This window comes from Neodiprion pinetum, chromosome 1 (genome assembly GCF_021155775.2).
Source record: "Neodiprion pinetum isolate iyNeoPine1 chromosome 1, iyNeoPine1.2, whole genome shotgun sequence".
In the NCBI taxonomy this organism is placed as follows: Eukaryota; Metazoa; Arthropoda; class Insecta; order Hymenoptera; family Diprionidae; genus Neodiprion; species Neodiprion pinetum.
The window spans coordinates 25,771,022-25,784,734 of record NC_060232.1 but is presented as its reverse complement, the minus strand read 5'-3'; the positions used below and the strand labels follow the sequence as shown (position 1 = coordinate 25,784,734).

At 39.6% G+C, this 13,713-nt stretch overlaps 3 protein-coding genes across 8 annotated transcripts; 1 reads left to right on the top strand and 2 right to left on the bottom strand.

The window, feature by feature from the left end:
* Positions 1 to 184: 184 nt before the first annotated feature.
* LOC124224910 (hexosaminidase D) lies at positions 185 to 2,990 on the top strand. Its single transcript, XM_046637151.1, has one exon. The coding sequence runs from the start codon at positions 509 to 511 to the stop codon at positions 2,237 to 2,239; it is 1,731 nt and encodes a 576-aa protein (XP_046493107.1). The 5' UTR covers positions 185 to 508; the 3' UTR covers positions 2,240 to 2,990.
* Positions 2,720 to 5,942, bottom strand: LOC124224917 (ras-related protein Rab-28). Its single transcript, XM_046637174.2, has 4 exons — positions 5,737 to 5,942; positions 4,881 to 5,066; positions 4,337 to 4,570; positions 2,720 to 3,428 (listed from the first exon to the last, which is right to left on the bottom strand). Exons 1-4 carry the CDS (start codon positions 5,809 to 5,811, stop codon positions 3,192 to 3,194), a joined length of 732 nt encoding a protein of 243 aa, XP_046493130.1. The 5' UTR covers positions 5,812 to 5,942; the 3' UTR covers positions 2,720 to 3,191.
* Positions 5,943 to 6,334: 392 nt separating this feature from the next.
* On the bottom strand, positions 6,335 to 13,165 carry FipoQ (F-box/LRR-repeat protein FipoQ). 6 transcript variants are annotated; one of them, XM_046637153.2, is made up of 8 exons: positions 13,065 to 13,165; positions 12,321 to 12,420; positions 8,933 to 9,132; positions 8,251 to 8,525; positions 7,878 to 8,144; positions 7,352 to 7,721; positions 7,075 to 7,278; positions 6,335 to 6,684 (listed from the first exon to the last, which is right to left on the bottom strand). In XM_046637153.2, the coding sequence occupies exons 1-8, from the start codon at positions 13,070 to 13,072 to the stop codon at positions 6,549 to 6,551; spliced, it is 1,560 nt and encodes a 519-aa protein (XP_046493109.1). In that variant the 5' UTR covers positions 13,073 to 13,165; the 3' UTR covers positions 6,335 to 6,548. The 6 variants fall into 6 exon arrangements, with proteins under 6 accessions (XP_046493109.1, XP_046493111.1, XP_046493113.1 ...); XM_046637155.2 differs by having other exon boundaries at positions 12,748 to 13,081; XM_046637157.2 differs by lacking the exons at positions 12,321 to 12,420; positions 13,065 to 13,165 and adding exons at positions 11,062 to 11,214; positions 11,326 to 11,602.
* Positions 13,166 to 13,713: the final 548 nt, after the last annotated feature.

The following is a 13,713-nucleotide window of genomic DNA, read 5'->3' as shown; positions in this document are numbered from 1 at the left end:
GCCAGGCTCATGGGGATTGGTTTTCCACAAAAATTGAATGGTAACTTATCGACATCCCGATTGTAGTTACGGGTCGGTTACCGACATTCCTGTACCGTTTAATATTAGTTTCAAAAATCTGTTTCGTGTCAGAGGGCGCTGGTATAACCGACCTAGCGGGGATGTAGCGAGTACTGCGTCCAACCGCAACAGTCAGTATTACCGAGATTACGGAGATATCGCGGAGAAAGGTTGCCCCGCGGAACCCACACCAGTGCTATTAAACTACTAATTATTTCTCAGTTTTTTCCGACGGTTATAACTTATGCGGCACCAAAGTTTTTGCGTTATCCAATCCTAAATAAATGCAAAAACGCTAAAGAACAGTTTTACACTTTTGTACAATCTAAGTGTATCGACATATCGCGATGATATAAACTGTGCGACGCGTCGTTAGTTATATCCGTGGGAATATTTACGAAGCATTTGTTGTTATAACTTGTGGTAATGACGTAATATAAGCGTCACTATGGCACGGCGCAAAGTACCAGGTTCTCTGACAATCGTTATAATGGTTCTCTTCACCCTGTTAGTGATTATTTATCACATATTAAGCGACGACGTCGAAGACATATCTGCAGGCAGGGTCAAAGTCGAGGGCGTCTATCCTCCTAACGATTTAAACGAAAGTCCTTTTGGCTTTGCTACACAGCAGCAGCATGACGCCGATATATTGACGAATTCCAAGAGTAGGCTGGCATATTTGAAACATGAACAAAGCTACGAGGAAGTTGTGCCTCTGTTCAAAGGACACAAAATCGTTCACTTGGACTTGAAGGGCGCTCCGCCTACCGTAAAGTATTACAGATATTTATTCCCATTATTGCACAGACTGGGGGCTACTGGTATTTTGATCGAGTACGAAGACATGTTTCCATTCAACGGCGAAGTAGAGAATATCAGAGCTTTGAATTCTTACAGTCGTCGAGATATTGTAGAGATCCAAAAACTGGCAAAGAACAGTGATCTAGAAATTATACCACTGATACAAACTTTTGGACACTTTGAGTTTGTACTAAAATTGGAGAAATACAAGGATCTGCGAGAAGTTGCTCGCTATCCTCAAGTACTCTGTCCGTCGCACAACAAAACGCTTCCTCTTCTTTACGAAATGCTGGACCAAGTTATCGGCGCTCATCCAAATATCAAGCACTTCCATATCGGAGCTGATGAAGTTTATCAACTCGCCGAATGCTCCAGATGCTTTGAGGTTTTGGAAAGAAATAAGTGGGATAAACAGCAGCTGTTCCTTTCTCATGTGGTGAGAGTAGCAACCTATATTAAAAAAAAATATCCTACAGTGAAGGTTCTAATGTGGGATGACGAGTTCAGGGATATATCTGTGCAAGAAATTACTGATAGTGGGTTGAACAAATTGATAGAGCCAGTGGTCTGGAAATATACTACAGATCCAAAAGTATCTCTGACAGAAAATATGTGGGAGAATTATGTTGAACTTTGGCCAGAAAGTGTGTGGATCGCGACAGCGTTCAAGGGTGCTACGGCACCGGATCGTTATTATACAGACATTTCTTATCATTTGAGAAATCACGAGGGTTGGCTGGAAATAATTCGCAAATACTCTTCCAGGATTAAATTTAAGGGTGTCTTTTTAACTGGGTGGCAAAGATACGACCATTTCAGCGTTCTCTGCGATTTGCTTCCTTCCGCTATTCCATCTCTAGCTGTGAACTTGGCAGTTTTGAAATCGTCAACGCTGTACGATTTTCCACACGATATTCCTGATAATATTTTGAAAATTCTTAATTGCGAAACGCCGGTGACTTTGTCTATACCTGAGCCACAATTTGGCTGGACATATTGCGGCTTTCATGGGTCAATGATATATTCCATCATCTTACGATTACATACGCTAAACCAAGAAATTGCCAGAATGGAACAGGACAGTACATTCAAGGGGTGGGTAAAAGAGTATAATTTGAACTACGCTTTTTCCAATCCTAGTCACATAGAACATGCATTGAGTAGCTTAGGCGAGTATAAAAATGAAATAATATACATTGAGACAGACATGCGGAAGGCAATGGAAGACATCTACGATAATTATACAATTGATGAGTGGATTGAAACTTATGTAGAGCCTTTGAATGAAAAATTGACCAAACTTTTGGCGCTTAAGAATAGAATATTAGAACGTGATAGTTGGCCGAGAAGGCCATTAACGAAGCATGAGCTTTAAACCGAATTCATCAATAACATTGGATTGATTATACTTCAGTTTGTTTGTTACAAATTATCGACAAAAATATGCCGATAATTGTTAAAGAACATTACTTATTGTCCTTGTTATCATCCTATTAGTATACTACATAGTCTGATCAAGTTAACGATAAGGCATAGAGACGTGTAGAAGCTCATTTGTACTTGACGAATCAAGATCCTTCAAATATAATTGAAATATATATCTATTAAACTCACAGTACACATAGTATTTAAACATGTTATCCTGAAAAAATGTATGAGACATCATGTTCTGCGGTATAGATTTGAACTCATTTACGGTCATATTTATTCTATAGTTACGTATTTGGTTATTTATAATTCCTGTGCACGTATCTAGCAAGTATAATAATAAGGAGAAGATCGTTCAGTAGGGTAAAAAATTCATCATTTATTTTTGCGTCATGGTATATGACTTTGTCATGTAATTTTTAGAGTATTACTGAATGATTTATGGTAAATTTTGCTTAAGAAATCTCATTGTCAGTTCTATAAGTCGTTTCACAATGGTTTTTTTTTTTTTGTTTCCGTAGGCTGGTAGGTCGTCGTTCCATGTTATGCAAAAGCATAGCCAATGTTAAGCAACCATGACTTGAGAATTAGACTGAGAAATATAATTTTTAAGTATCTGTTCCATGTTATCATTATAATGTATGATAATGTAAATATTGTAACTAATATAATATCGATATAAATATCTTTTCAACTTATTCGATAAAGCGTCTTCGCGAATTGTTGCGTTGGACCCTTTCGAAATTCTTGACTTCGATTTCTTCAAAATCAACTGTCACTTTAAGGCACCCGTTGCTACATTACATCGTTTTTGTTATTATTAATATCGTAACTTATGTGATTAACATTCGATACTATGCATTCAAATAAACTCCTTTCCTTCTGTGTACGTAATTCAACTACTGCAACGAACAAATACTCGATTTCGAAGGTGGAAGCTCAGAATTAGACTCAGTCTTATGAATTTTTTTCGCGTGCTTCTTTGCGCATTTTTTTAAAGCCGTCGACGGTACTTGTTTTGAGGTCAACGTATCATCGATTACGGACTGCACTATAGGTTTGTAAAATCCTCGATCAGCTTTTGTGACGCAAATACCTAATACTTCGGCAGCCAAACTTGCGACGCGCATTGTTATCTGAAAATATAAAATAAAATTGGATAACAGAGTACAGAAGGCTTTAAATTACTTACATACACAGTCTGAAAATACAGGATTGTCGTGGTAACCGATATTTGTTTAACTGAAAATAAGTCCACCAGTGGTTTTTTTTCTTTAGGTAGAAAAAAGTTTATATGGTCTACGGAAATGGTGATCAGTTTTATATACTGCATTGATAAGTGAAATGCCATCCGTTCAGCGCAACTGAAAAGTATGTAAGGTAAATAATTTTTTGAACGAAGTATGCCTTTAGAAAATTCTCTCTAATCTCTAATAAAATAAATTTTACTGTTCATTCGCAGCAATCAAGTTTACGCGTGATTAGGTGAATCCAGCAAACCTATACGTAGATACGTAGTATCCTTGATATTTTAACTCAATTATTAACTAGTTTAAAACTCCTGTCAATTTTTTGTCAACTACACGCATCTGTTATCACAGACGCCGAGCTTCCGTGCAACAGAATCTGTAGTGTTTCCTGCGCTTGGTGATTGCTGTTAAAAACAGTGATAATTTGTTTCAACTACTGTATAATTATCATTGGCTACATTAAAGGTACCAATGGGAATTGATTTTGACAGACATAGAGAAAATACAGTTGCAGCATTACCTTTCCAAAGAAGACCTCAGTCTATCAATGAAAGATATTCAGGTAAGAAATTTTTCAGCAATTATAATTTCCTGATTCGATTCCTGATTTTATGATTATTCAGAGTAATCATTGAAAGCGGACTAACAGTTAACTGAAAATCTTACAACGGCCTGAAATAATTACAATGCGATCCTGTACATGTTATCCTGATTTGAGAAAGTTGACTGATGTTTTGGTTCTCGCAAGAGCACATCGCTCAATGTACCGGCGAAATTTGAATGTGAAGGATTACCGATTCGCCGGTTCTAGCTGAAACGTCGTGACACGGTATCCCGCTTTCAGCTGCGAACATGTGGGACTTGTCTCTTTTAACACTCCTCTGATGTTCCATATCACACTTATTTCCTATTATTGCCAAAACTGGTTGTGCTTCGAGTACCTCGTTCACTTTTTTTACCGTTTCAATCCATTCTCCAAGAATTTCGAAACTCGAAGCGTTTGTCACGTCATAGACAAACAGAATTACCTAAGAAACGTAATATAGGTATTCAAAAAGAGTGTACGTAATCATTTTAGGGAATTTCCTACTTCTCCCTCTGTACTTTTATGATTCCATTTGTAACTCCATGATGTGCTTGTTCAAGAGTAACACCAAAATTTCGTATCAGAGATAGTTTAGATACATGAACAGGTATGAAATTGCCGAGAACTATATGATATATACTGTAAGGGTCCTCTTGCAGCATGCAATTTCGTAATTAAGTGGGTCAAGTTCGTTAAACTCCTCAATTCAAAAATTCTATCTTAATAACTTACGTACGTGTATTCCGACTTACGTGTGCGCCAAAAATGTACTTGTCCAGCATATTTCCATGTAACGATAAACCGCCAACGTCCCAAATGTGAAGGGTGATACTTTTGTAGTCTCCTAGACTGATGTTCTTTAAAAAGAAGTCAACACCGGCTGTCGGCGTATAGTGTCTAGTAAATTCGCCATTGCAGTATCGCGTCGCTATACTGGTCTAAGAAAAAAAATCTTTTCATTAGCGCGGGTTGTGTGTTTCAACAAAGATTATAAATTTATTTGACTGTTTCAACCCGCATATCACGCATTCAAAAGTGTGATTAGATATTTACGTTATATAGTTGGAAAATTCAAACCAAAAATATGCCTAAATTTTTCACAATGTAGATACAAGCAGTGTCTTCGAAATCAGCGTAATTTAATACTTCTAGATATTCTAGATGAAATATTCGTAGGATCCTTGACTTGGAGATTAGTTGTGCCTTTGTATTATATACGGTAAATATTTCATTGTCCACCGAACAAAAGTTTTTTACAACCAGTGTCCAAATTATACAAGGAATGATTTTAGTATTTAATGTATGAAGTATGAATTCACAGGACTTGCACTCTGAATTAGTCGGCTTTAGTGATTGCCAATGAGTTGTCGTTGTAATTGACGGGGCGGAGTAAAATGTCCGAATTATTAACAATTCGCCAGTTAGCGCTTTCGAAACTTTTCAAATTCGGAATTTCAACCCCGTCCCTAATTGACAACGTCTAGCGCAACAGATGCTTTCTTCCCAGTCTGCTCAAAGAGCCTTGACAATCCGTTGGCTGAACGAAACGCGAATTGTCCTCTACGGTGCATTACAAGCATGCCACCTGTTTCGAAAAACCACACTCACTTTTCCAGCTCCGGTATCCCCTACGAGAACGAATTTCAATCGTTTTTCAAAGAGTTCTTCCTCCGAGTCAGACATTTCTTAAATAACAATCACGCTAATAATAACGTCAGGGTGACACTCGAGTCAGTTTTGTACTGACCACCAGCCTGAAGCAAGGCTCGGTGCCAATCGACCGACCGTCGCCTTGGAGCGGTTCAAATAAAAGCCCTGTCAGCCAACATGAATAAATTAAACAACAATCGATATTCGACCATTATCGCCGTCGATCTGGCCTCAGCTCGCTCTGCAAAAGCCATTACTGGCTCTAGACGTAAAGTCGCCTCGCGCAAGCGCCTTCGGAAGGCCTCTCGCACCATCGCATCGTCAAATTGTGCTTTTCCATGCCAACTCTGTATGCATTAGCTTACGCGGTAGCTTGACGCGTATAAAGAAACAAAATTGCACGATCTAGACCCAATTTTAGTCACTGTACTACAATCACTACAATCATGAAACAACAAGGAAAGAACTTGTATATTGGAACGGTGCTGCAGTGTGCAGGAACGATCACTGAGTGGATCAATTCAGATTTTTCAAGATTTTGTTTCTTTGAGTATTTCTTTATTCAAAAATAATATATTATATACGCTTATCTTCGTAGTTGCGTATCCATGCGCAGATGTTAACATCTCTTTGTTAACAGATACAATGTATTTTTTATGTACGTGTAAATTCGTTCATCTTGGCACTTGAATTTTACGGACACGAAAGGCACAGCACTGTGTCTCAAGTCGAGTAATTCACACTTGAAAATTGAATTATCATTAATTTTTCTAATTAAATATTAAATCTTTGTAGTTATGCAATAAATAATAGTTCGTAACTCTGGAACACGTAGTCGTCCTAACTACCGTTGTTCTATCGGCACGTTCGAAGTTGGCTTTAACGATTTCGTAATACCTTCCGTCGCTGGAAATAAAGAGAAAATTGATTTGAATGTATTGTTTACATGTCTAGATGGTAATGGTACCCTTACATCGCTCATTGACTGTTTTGGATCGCTTTAATAATAAGTTTATAATTGAAAAGTCTTTCTCCCAACTCTAGATACAAACTATAGCATTGGATTCTAAAAATAGTTCACTTTATGAATTGATATAGTATATGTTTTCATATTTCTTTCGTCAATCAGGCGTGTTTCTCATTTCCAGAAATGCTCAACTTGAATACATATATATTATTGTATGTATGATAAAAGTATTGATGAAATATTGGAAGCTTTGTTAGGATTTCGTTTGGAAAGTTTCTTATTCGTAGAGGAGAATTCTTTGAATGCTCGCCAATGGAATATGATCGTACCTCAATACCAAACATCTAAGCTTAATACATTTCACCCGCAAAATGTCGATAGCCTTTTGACTCTTGTCAGAGAATCGAAGATTTTCTGGATCCCACCGTAATTCGAGTCGTTCAAGGTTGGGACAGTTATTGGCAATGCCGTCCATGAGCTGATCCACGTGAATATTAACCCCCAACCGCTCCTGGGTGCCCATAACAACAATCCTGTAAAATAAGTTTTCATTGTTTTGGCTAATGTTAGACTTTACGATTCTCGTGTAATCGATCAACTATTCACTTCGTGTTTGTCAGAATTGGCAAAATGCTCTGCCACAGTTGGTCCGTGATATGAGGCATTCCCGACAATGCTACACCCCAAAGCTGGTGACCGTGTCTTGACAAGAATTTGTGCAAACCATCGTCGGTCAGGTTATCCGAACTGTCTAGGTCCAAGGCTATCAAATTTCTCGGATTTCCAACCTCGGCCCAGGATTTAAGTACGCTGTCATTGAAGCCGTTCAATTGCCCAGCGCTGAGAAACCGTAATCCAGGAATCCGCGTCAGCATATCGATCAGGCACTCGGTACTCAAATCTGTTGCTGTTATGTCCAATTCTTGGACGCTGGACTTTTCCCACTCCACCTGCATCACGTACTCACTTTGCAAGTCTGCAACATAGGCATGTTTATTTTCAATCAGATTGTGATCAGCATTGTCGAGAATTGCCATTAGTAAATACATGTAATTGTCAGTAATACTCGAACGTAATCTAGTTTCAGGTGAAACACAAATACACGCGGGTGATAGTTCAACGATGGTCTTACTGGTTCCTTGCATGAGAAGGCAAGTCAGCCGTCTGCTTCTTTGAAAGAGGGTCTTCATAGTCGAGCCGGTAACTTTTGAGCAGAAATTCACGGCGAGACACTCGAGTTGAATGCAATTTGAGGAAAATGCATCTATGTGAGAATCGTCCACAAAATTAATGCCGTACAAGTTGATTACTCTCAAATTTGGCGTTGCTGATTTCAGTTTGTGAACGTTTATCACTTCGTATATTTCTTCTTCCTCTTCTTCGACCTTCTCGTAAGTTCCTGAAATCACGAGAAAATATAATTTTCCTGTCCGGTGCTTATTCATCGTGCACGGATGTACCTGGCAGATCAACTGTAATACAGAGAGAAATATACTCAAGTATACCTATCAAATGTAGAATTTCCAGTCCGTTGATAAAGTTGTATATCTTTCTCATGAAACCCTCCATGAAGATGACTTCGGACAGACAAATGCACATGTATTTCAACTTTGTCGGGAAAGCCTGCATCTCGGAAAAGTCGTGTAGCTGCATGGCGGTAGAAAAATCGAGCAGCATATGCGTTAAATTTGGACATTTATTGGCCAGCTCATGAAGAACGGTATGAGTTATCAATTCGATTGGAAGCTCGATGTACCTCAACGACGGGCCGAAACGTGTGCTGAAAAAATGGAAAAGAGAATGTTGAGTGCGTGTAAATGAACAGAATTTTACAATCTTATTTTAGACTTGCTTATGTATTCGACATTTATACATGGGTTGTCAAACTACGAGGTCTTTCTTCGAGACATGTTTACTTCTCTGCCGCGGGCTAGCGGGTTTTTAATCATTCGTTTCTAAAACTGTGCTCTGGTGGTCTATTCTCAACTCTCAATTCAATTCATAGAGTTACTAGGCAGCGACTGCGCGTTGTACTCTTATCTTCGGAACAAAATCTGCCCACGATGTAGAACAAAGAGAAGAACTGTCTAATAAATAACAATTAACTAACGGAGTGACAGTGTGTCGTGGAGTGAGTGTCCGGTCATTCGTATTGGCAGTGCTATACGTAGTACAGACCATTAATACCTTATTAAGTGCAGAAGACTTTCGAGAGATCCAACGTGAAGTCCGCTGACCTCCGGCCTCAGTGATACATGCTTCCAGAGTCGGGTGTCGTAAGCAATTTGACGCCATCTTTTACAGACTCTGGCGACCCTGCAGATCTCTCGATGAGACAAGTAGCTGAAAATGTTGAGTATCACCTTGTCCGGGAGTTTCTCGATCGTCTGAGGAACATCGGTATCAAAATTATACACGTAATGGATCGAGCGAACGGATCTAGTATACAGGTATGTGTAATATTTTCTTGCATCTTTAACTGCGCTATCATCAGTTGACTAACGGACACGTCGGGAATGGAATAGATCAAGTTTGCAGGTTTTCTAAATTCTTGAAAAACAAAACCAGGGATATGTTCCTTTTTGTTCCGCGATGGCGAACCACTGCGTATTGCGTTTAACATCGAGCATATTTTATACATTTCATAATACATATATGCAGTACAACAAATCGCGCACTTACGGTGCCGGCAAAACGACTTTTGACGACACCCCCTTCGGAGACATACATCTGAGATGTTTCGAGGGCGATTTGGCCCCAGACATCAACACCGCCAAGATCCATCTTATCTTATGCGCTTCTGTGTCTCTTGGGGGATTTCGAAATGGATTTTACGGATGTTTAAAAGTTTCCCAAATCGTTTTATGTGCGAACGCACTACTGGGTCTTCTATTGCACAACTGCAGTATACATAACACAGGGTTATTCAAAACACGCGACCTCGTCTAAACTTCCACCCTCACTTATGCACCTCTACACGCGAGTTAGTCAGTGCAGTATTTGCAGGAATCCAACAAGTTCTGCGGATAATAAGATTACGCGTGCGCGAGGGCGCCTAAATATACTCTGAGACTTGGTCGAGTAGACTTAAATTTAAACTACCGACGGCCACTAGACTCTCCTAACAACGCCTCGATCCCACCCTAATTAATATACAACTCATGATCAATTCGAAACTTGTGCAATCTGTACACAAATTGGTGCATCGCCTCATGATATTGCAAATCTCTCTAGGCCGATCCTCATCCCCCCCCCCCCCCCCCCCGCCCCTCGTTCTCTCACCGAACTAAGACGCCGAACAGAAGCCAGAACTGTGCAAAGTACCGATAAGTGTGGATATATCGTGACCGTAAAAGCATGAAATTGACAGAGAGTAACCGCATTCGAATATTCATGGGAAAGACAGGGTAGGAAATCGAGAGTTTTTCCCTAAGTGGGCACGTTTTTGTCACCGTTCACAAGTGAAGTAGAAGTTTTTTCCCGTTACGACTGTAGCGCAAACCGTTAAATAAACTACAGTTAAACTTTTTTGGAATTTCAATGAAAGATCTCATGGATTTCAGGATCACAAAACGATGTGACTGGCGGTAGAACTTTTTTTGGAAACCGAAGGAATTGAACGTCTCGTATGATGTCGAAAAGCCGCGGTAATTAGGTCTGCAACACTGTATGTGACACATTATGGAAGCAATAATGGTTGAACAGTCAACACGCGCCGTTTGTAAGCACGAATAATTAAAATAGAATAGATCTAGGACTGGTCCCGATCTCCGAATGTTATATGGATTACGAATTACGCCTTCTACATATTATTAGAAATACTGAGAAATCCATTAATCATGTACTCGCGAAACTGTAGTCCTATGTTCGTGGTTGTTAGCTATGAATATTCCAGCTGGCACCGCACTTACAATGTTCGTTTAATTGTAAATCTTTGGAAAAAATATGAGCAGGGCCAATTTTATATTCACTTCGCCTCCGTTGGCAGTTCAACCGTCACCGATTTGTCTTCGTCAAGTGCCTACTCGCGATACTGTGGTGCCTTTATTGCGAATCGAAAGTTTTTCACCGCTGCACATTGTATTTGACAGATTATTTAGATTATCGAATTTTATGGATTTTTCACGTGTTTCAGTTGCAGCGAAGTCGATATCGATCGGTATTTATCGACTTTTACGCATAATTAATTAAAAACTGCACGAAAATCGTGTCAGCGATTTCCTTTTCTTCTCGATTTTAGTTTACATCACGCGTGCAAAAGAAATTTTGGCAAAAAATATTCCGCACATCACTACGGGAAGATGAAAAAATTTTACCGGTAATTTTCCCCTTCGGATACTGCTGTGCAAATCATCCCTGGATATAGCATTCGTCGCGCTTTCCACGTTCAAATGGGTCCAGGTGCTCATCGTGCCTTGTCTTGAATCGGGTATCGATCACCTCGATGATCATTCGCGAACGCTTAATAACTGTATTTTGTTATTAAATTTGTATCCGTTAACGTAATTTAAATCGAAATGGAATAGGGGAGGAGAGTCTGCAGGCACCAGGGTACACGATCGAATTAAAAATAGACGTACTTCCACGATCCGCAAATGTAATCCACAGCCGTCACATTTGTGCAAAAATTAGAAATTCAACTGTCCGCAATTACACATTATTCAGGGATACTCGCCACCCTTTTATTCCCTCCCTCGTTTAATTGATTGCTGTTAGGTATACGTCGAGCTGTTGGCCGGCTTCTCGGAGCAAGCACATTCGACTGGGTACTGCTTTAATTAGTTATAAATAAAGGTAGGCAGAGGGCCAGAATGGGCAGTGGCTATCGACATGTCCCGCACTGCATCGGTACATATTTGCCCGAGAAAAGATGACTAACTAAGTGAAATAACCCGCAGCAATTGCTTCCCAGACGAGCTCCTATGGTATATATCATCACTAACACACCCAGGCTTATGTCTTGTATTTTTTCTCTTTTGGATAAATTTCTTGGCTCGAAATTCACTCTGTCGCCCGGCAATCAACCGGGAAAGTTTAGGTGTATAACAAGCGTAGGTGTATCTAGCTCGTATTCCGAGATGCTCAAGAGTTGTCATAAGTTTTCAATGACGCACAAACTGCTTAATTTTCCTACTTCAATCATGCTGTATAATCATATACGCATAAGACCATTTGAATCATTACATGATTACTTTTTTTTTTTTTCTTCTTTTTTCCGTTTCACACCTATAGCGCGGAGTCGAGGATTGCCTTCAAGACGTCGAACGCCTCGCTTAGAAATGATAAATATTTGTTTGCCGATGGATGTATGGCCTGTAAAAAATAGCTGACAGACAAACGGCTACTGAGAGCAGAGTACCTATTATACGTAAACACGTGCCAAGCGAATAGCGACGCCCGCGAGTTTATTGGCCCCATCGTATTATACATATACATACTTACGTTATTTACATACATAATCAGACGCCGATCCTGCAATTAAATCCACACTACATCGGTGCTTGCTGGTGTTTAGGGGGGGAGGAGGGGGATATTTTTCAACCCCTACGCGTTGTTTGTAAAAATTAGTTCTCACCGTGTTCGGTCGCCTGATTGTGCGCACCACGCCCTCCTCGTCGTGGGTGTTCAGCTGTTGAAGAGCAGCTTCCACGCTGAGCGCGTTCCAATTCGACATTCTTCGCATATCCATTGCACGTGAGGTTACGAGGAATTTAATATATGTAATGAAGCAATGATTACGATTAGTTATAACTGAACTGGACGAATTTCGGTTGAAAAAAAGAAAAAAATCACGGAATGAAGTTTATCATATTTTCATGTCAGCACAGTAAAGGAATGCAAAAGCCGAAAATATTAGGCAGGTTGAATTTTGATTAAAAACAATAAGCTGGTCAAATAATAAAGGAATTAATAACAAAAAATGTTTGAGAGTCCGTGAGTATGGAAAATGCGTCACGGGGACGTTTGACGTTCCATTGGGAAGGATCTCGTGTATGATTTACCTATAAATTTAGTTATGTACGAGAGCACTGAATAACACACGCAAGGGGTGGAGGGGGCGGGGGGGAGGGGGATGGGGATAGGTGATGTTAAAATAAATCGTTCGAAAATATAATGTTCATGTGTAAACTTCACAGCCGATGCCGCAGTCGGATCGGACATCTCGGCAATAATTTGCCGCCAGTGTCTTTAAAAGCATGTTACGCGACGTTCTTTGAGTTTTAACGGCTGAACGATAAAACTGTTATAATAAAATCGAAAGATCGGACACCGAGAAGAAAAACTATGAACTTTCACTCTGAAACTAATATGCGCTTACTCGATCATCGTGGCACAAATGTGAAATGAATCGTAGCCTCTAGGTCCAGGGCAAAAAAAATTGTAACTAAAATAAGCTTAAGTTTCGAAGCATCTTAAAATAGACCAACTTCCGAGCTGAAAGATGTAATATTCTACCAGCCATATTGCCGGCGCCATGGTTCAAATTTGAAAAATTTGAAGAATTGTATTACCACCTAGTGTCGCATAGATACGATAATATTTCAGTACTTTAGATATTATTAATTTTTGGCTACCTGCCAGTTACGTCATTCATTGAATAATCTAGACATTTGCAGAATAAGACTAAGAAGTAAATAGCTGATTGTAAATCTTCGATTCTTTTTTCAATCTCTTTGATTTTTTTTCTTCGAATGGAAACATCGGTATAATAATTAAACGCTGGCAAGAAACCACATGTTTCTAAGCCCCTAGACATATCATTGTCTGGTAACGGGGCCAGGCATCTAATTGGCTAAGGTCCAGATGCAATTTTAATTAATTAGAAGTTGCCTTACGCTGTGCTTAGTCGGTCATGCATCCAGCCGGGACCGCGACATGTGAAGTAAGCATCCAACCAACAGATGGCGGTAAGATGGCTTGTCTGCGCCATAACGTAGTATGGCAGTGATCGCGGATATTGAGAATTT

What these genes read in the sequence shown, in the direction of transcription:
- LOC124224910 (XM_046637151.1), top strand. Translation starts at nt 509, where the DNA reads ATGGCACGGCGCAAAGTACCAGGTTCTCTGACAATCGTTATAATGGTT.
- LOC124224917 (XM_046637174.2), bottom strand. Translation starts at nt 5,811, where the DNA reads ATGTCTGACTCGGAGGAAGAACTCTTTGAAAAACGATTGAAATTCGTT. An exon ending in GGGATACCGGAGCTGGAAAA is followed by an intron (nt 5,067 to 5,736) that starts GTGAGTGTGGTT and finishes TTTTTTTCTTAG; the next exon opens with ACCAGTATAGCGACGCGATA. An exon ending in AGTACATTTTTGGCGCACAC is followed by an intron (nt 4,571 to 4,880) that starts GTAAGTCGGAAT and finishes TACGTTTCTTAG; the next exon opens with GTAATTCTGTTTGTCTATGA.
- FipoQ (XM_046637152.2), bottom strand. Translation starts at nt 12,434, where the DNA reads ATGGATATGCGAAGAATGTCGAATTGGAACGCGCTCAGCGTGGAAGCT. An exon ending in CCTTCTCATGCAAGGAACCA is followed by an intron (nt 7,722 to 7,877) that starts GTAAGACCATCG and finishes CCTATGTTGCAG; the next exon opens with ACTTGCAAAGTGAGTACGTG. An exon ending in CTTAGATGTTTGGTATTGAG is followed by an intron (nt 6,685 to 7,074) that starts GTACGATCATAT and finishes CTTTATTTCCAG; the next exon opens with CGACGGAAGGTATTACGAAA.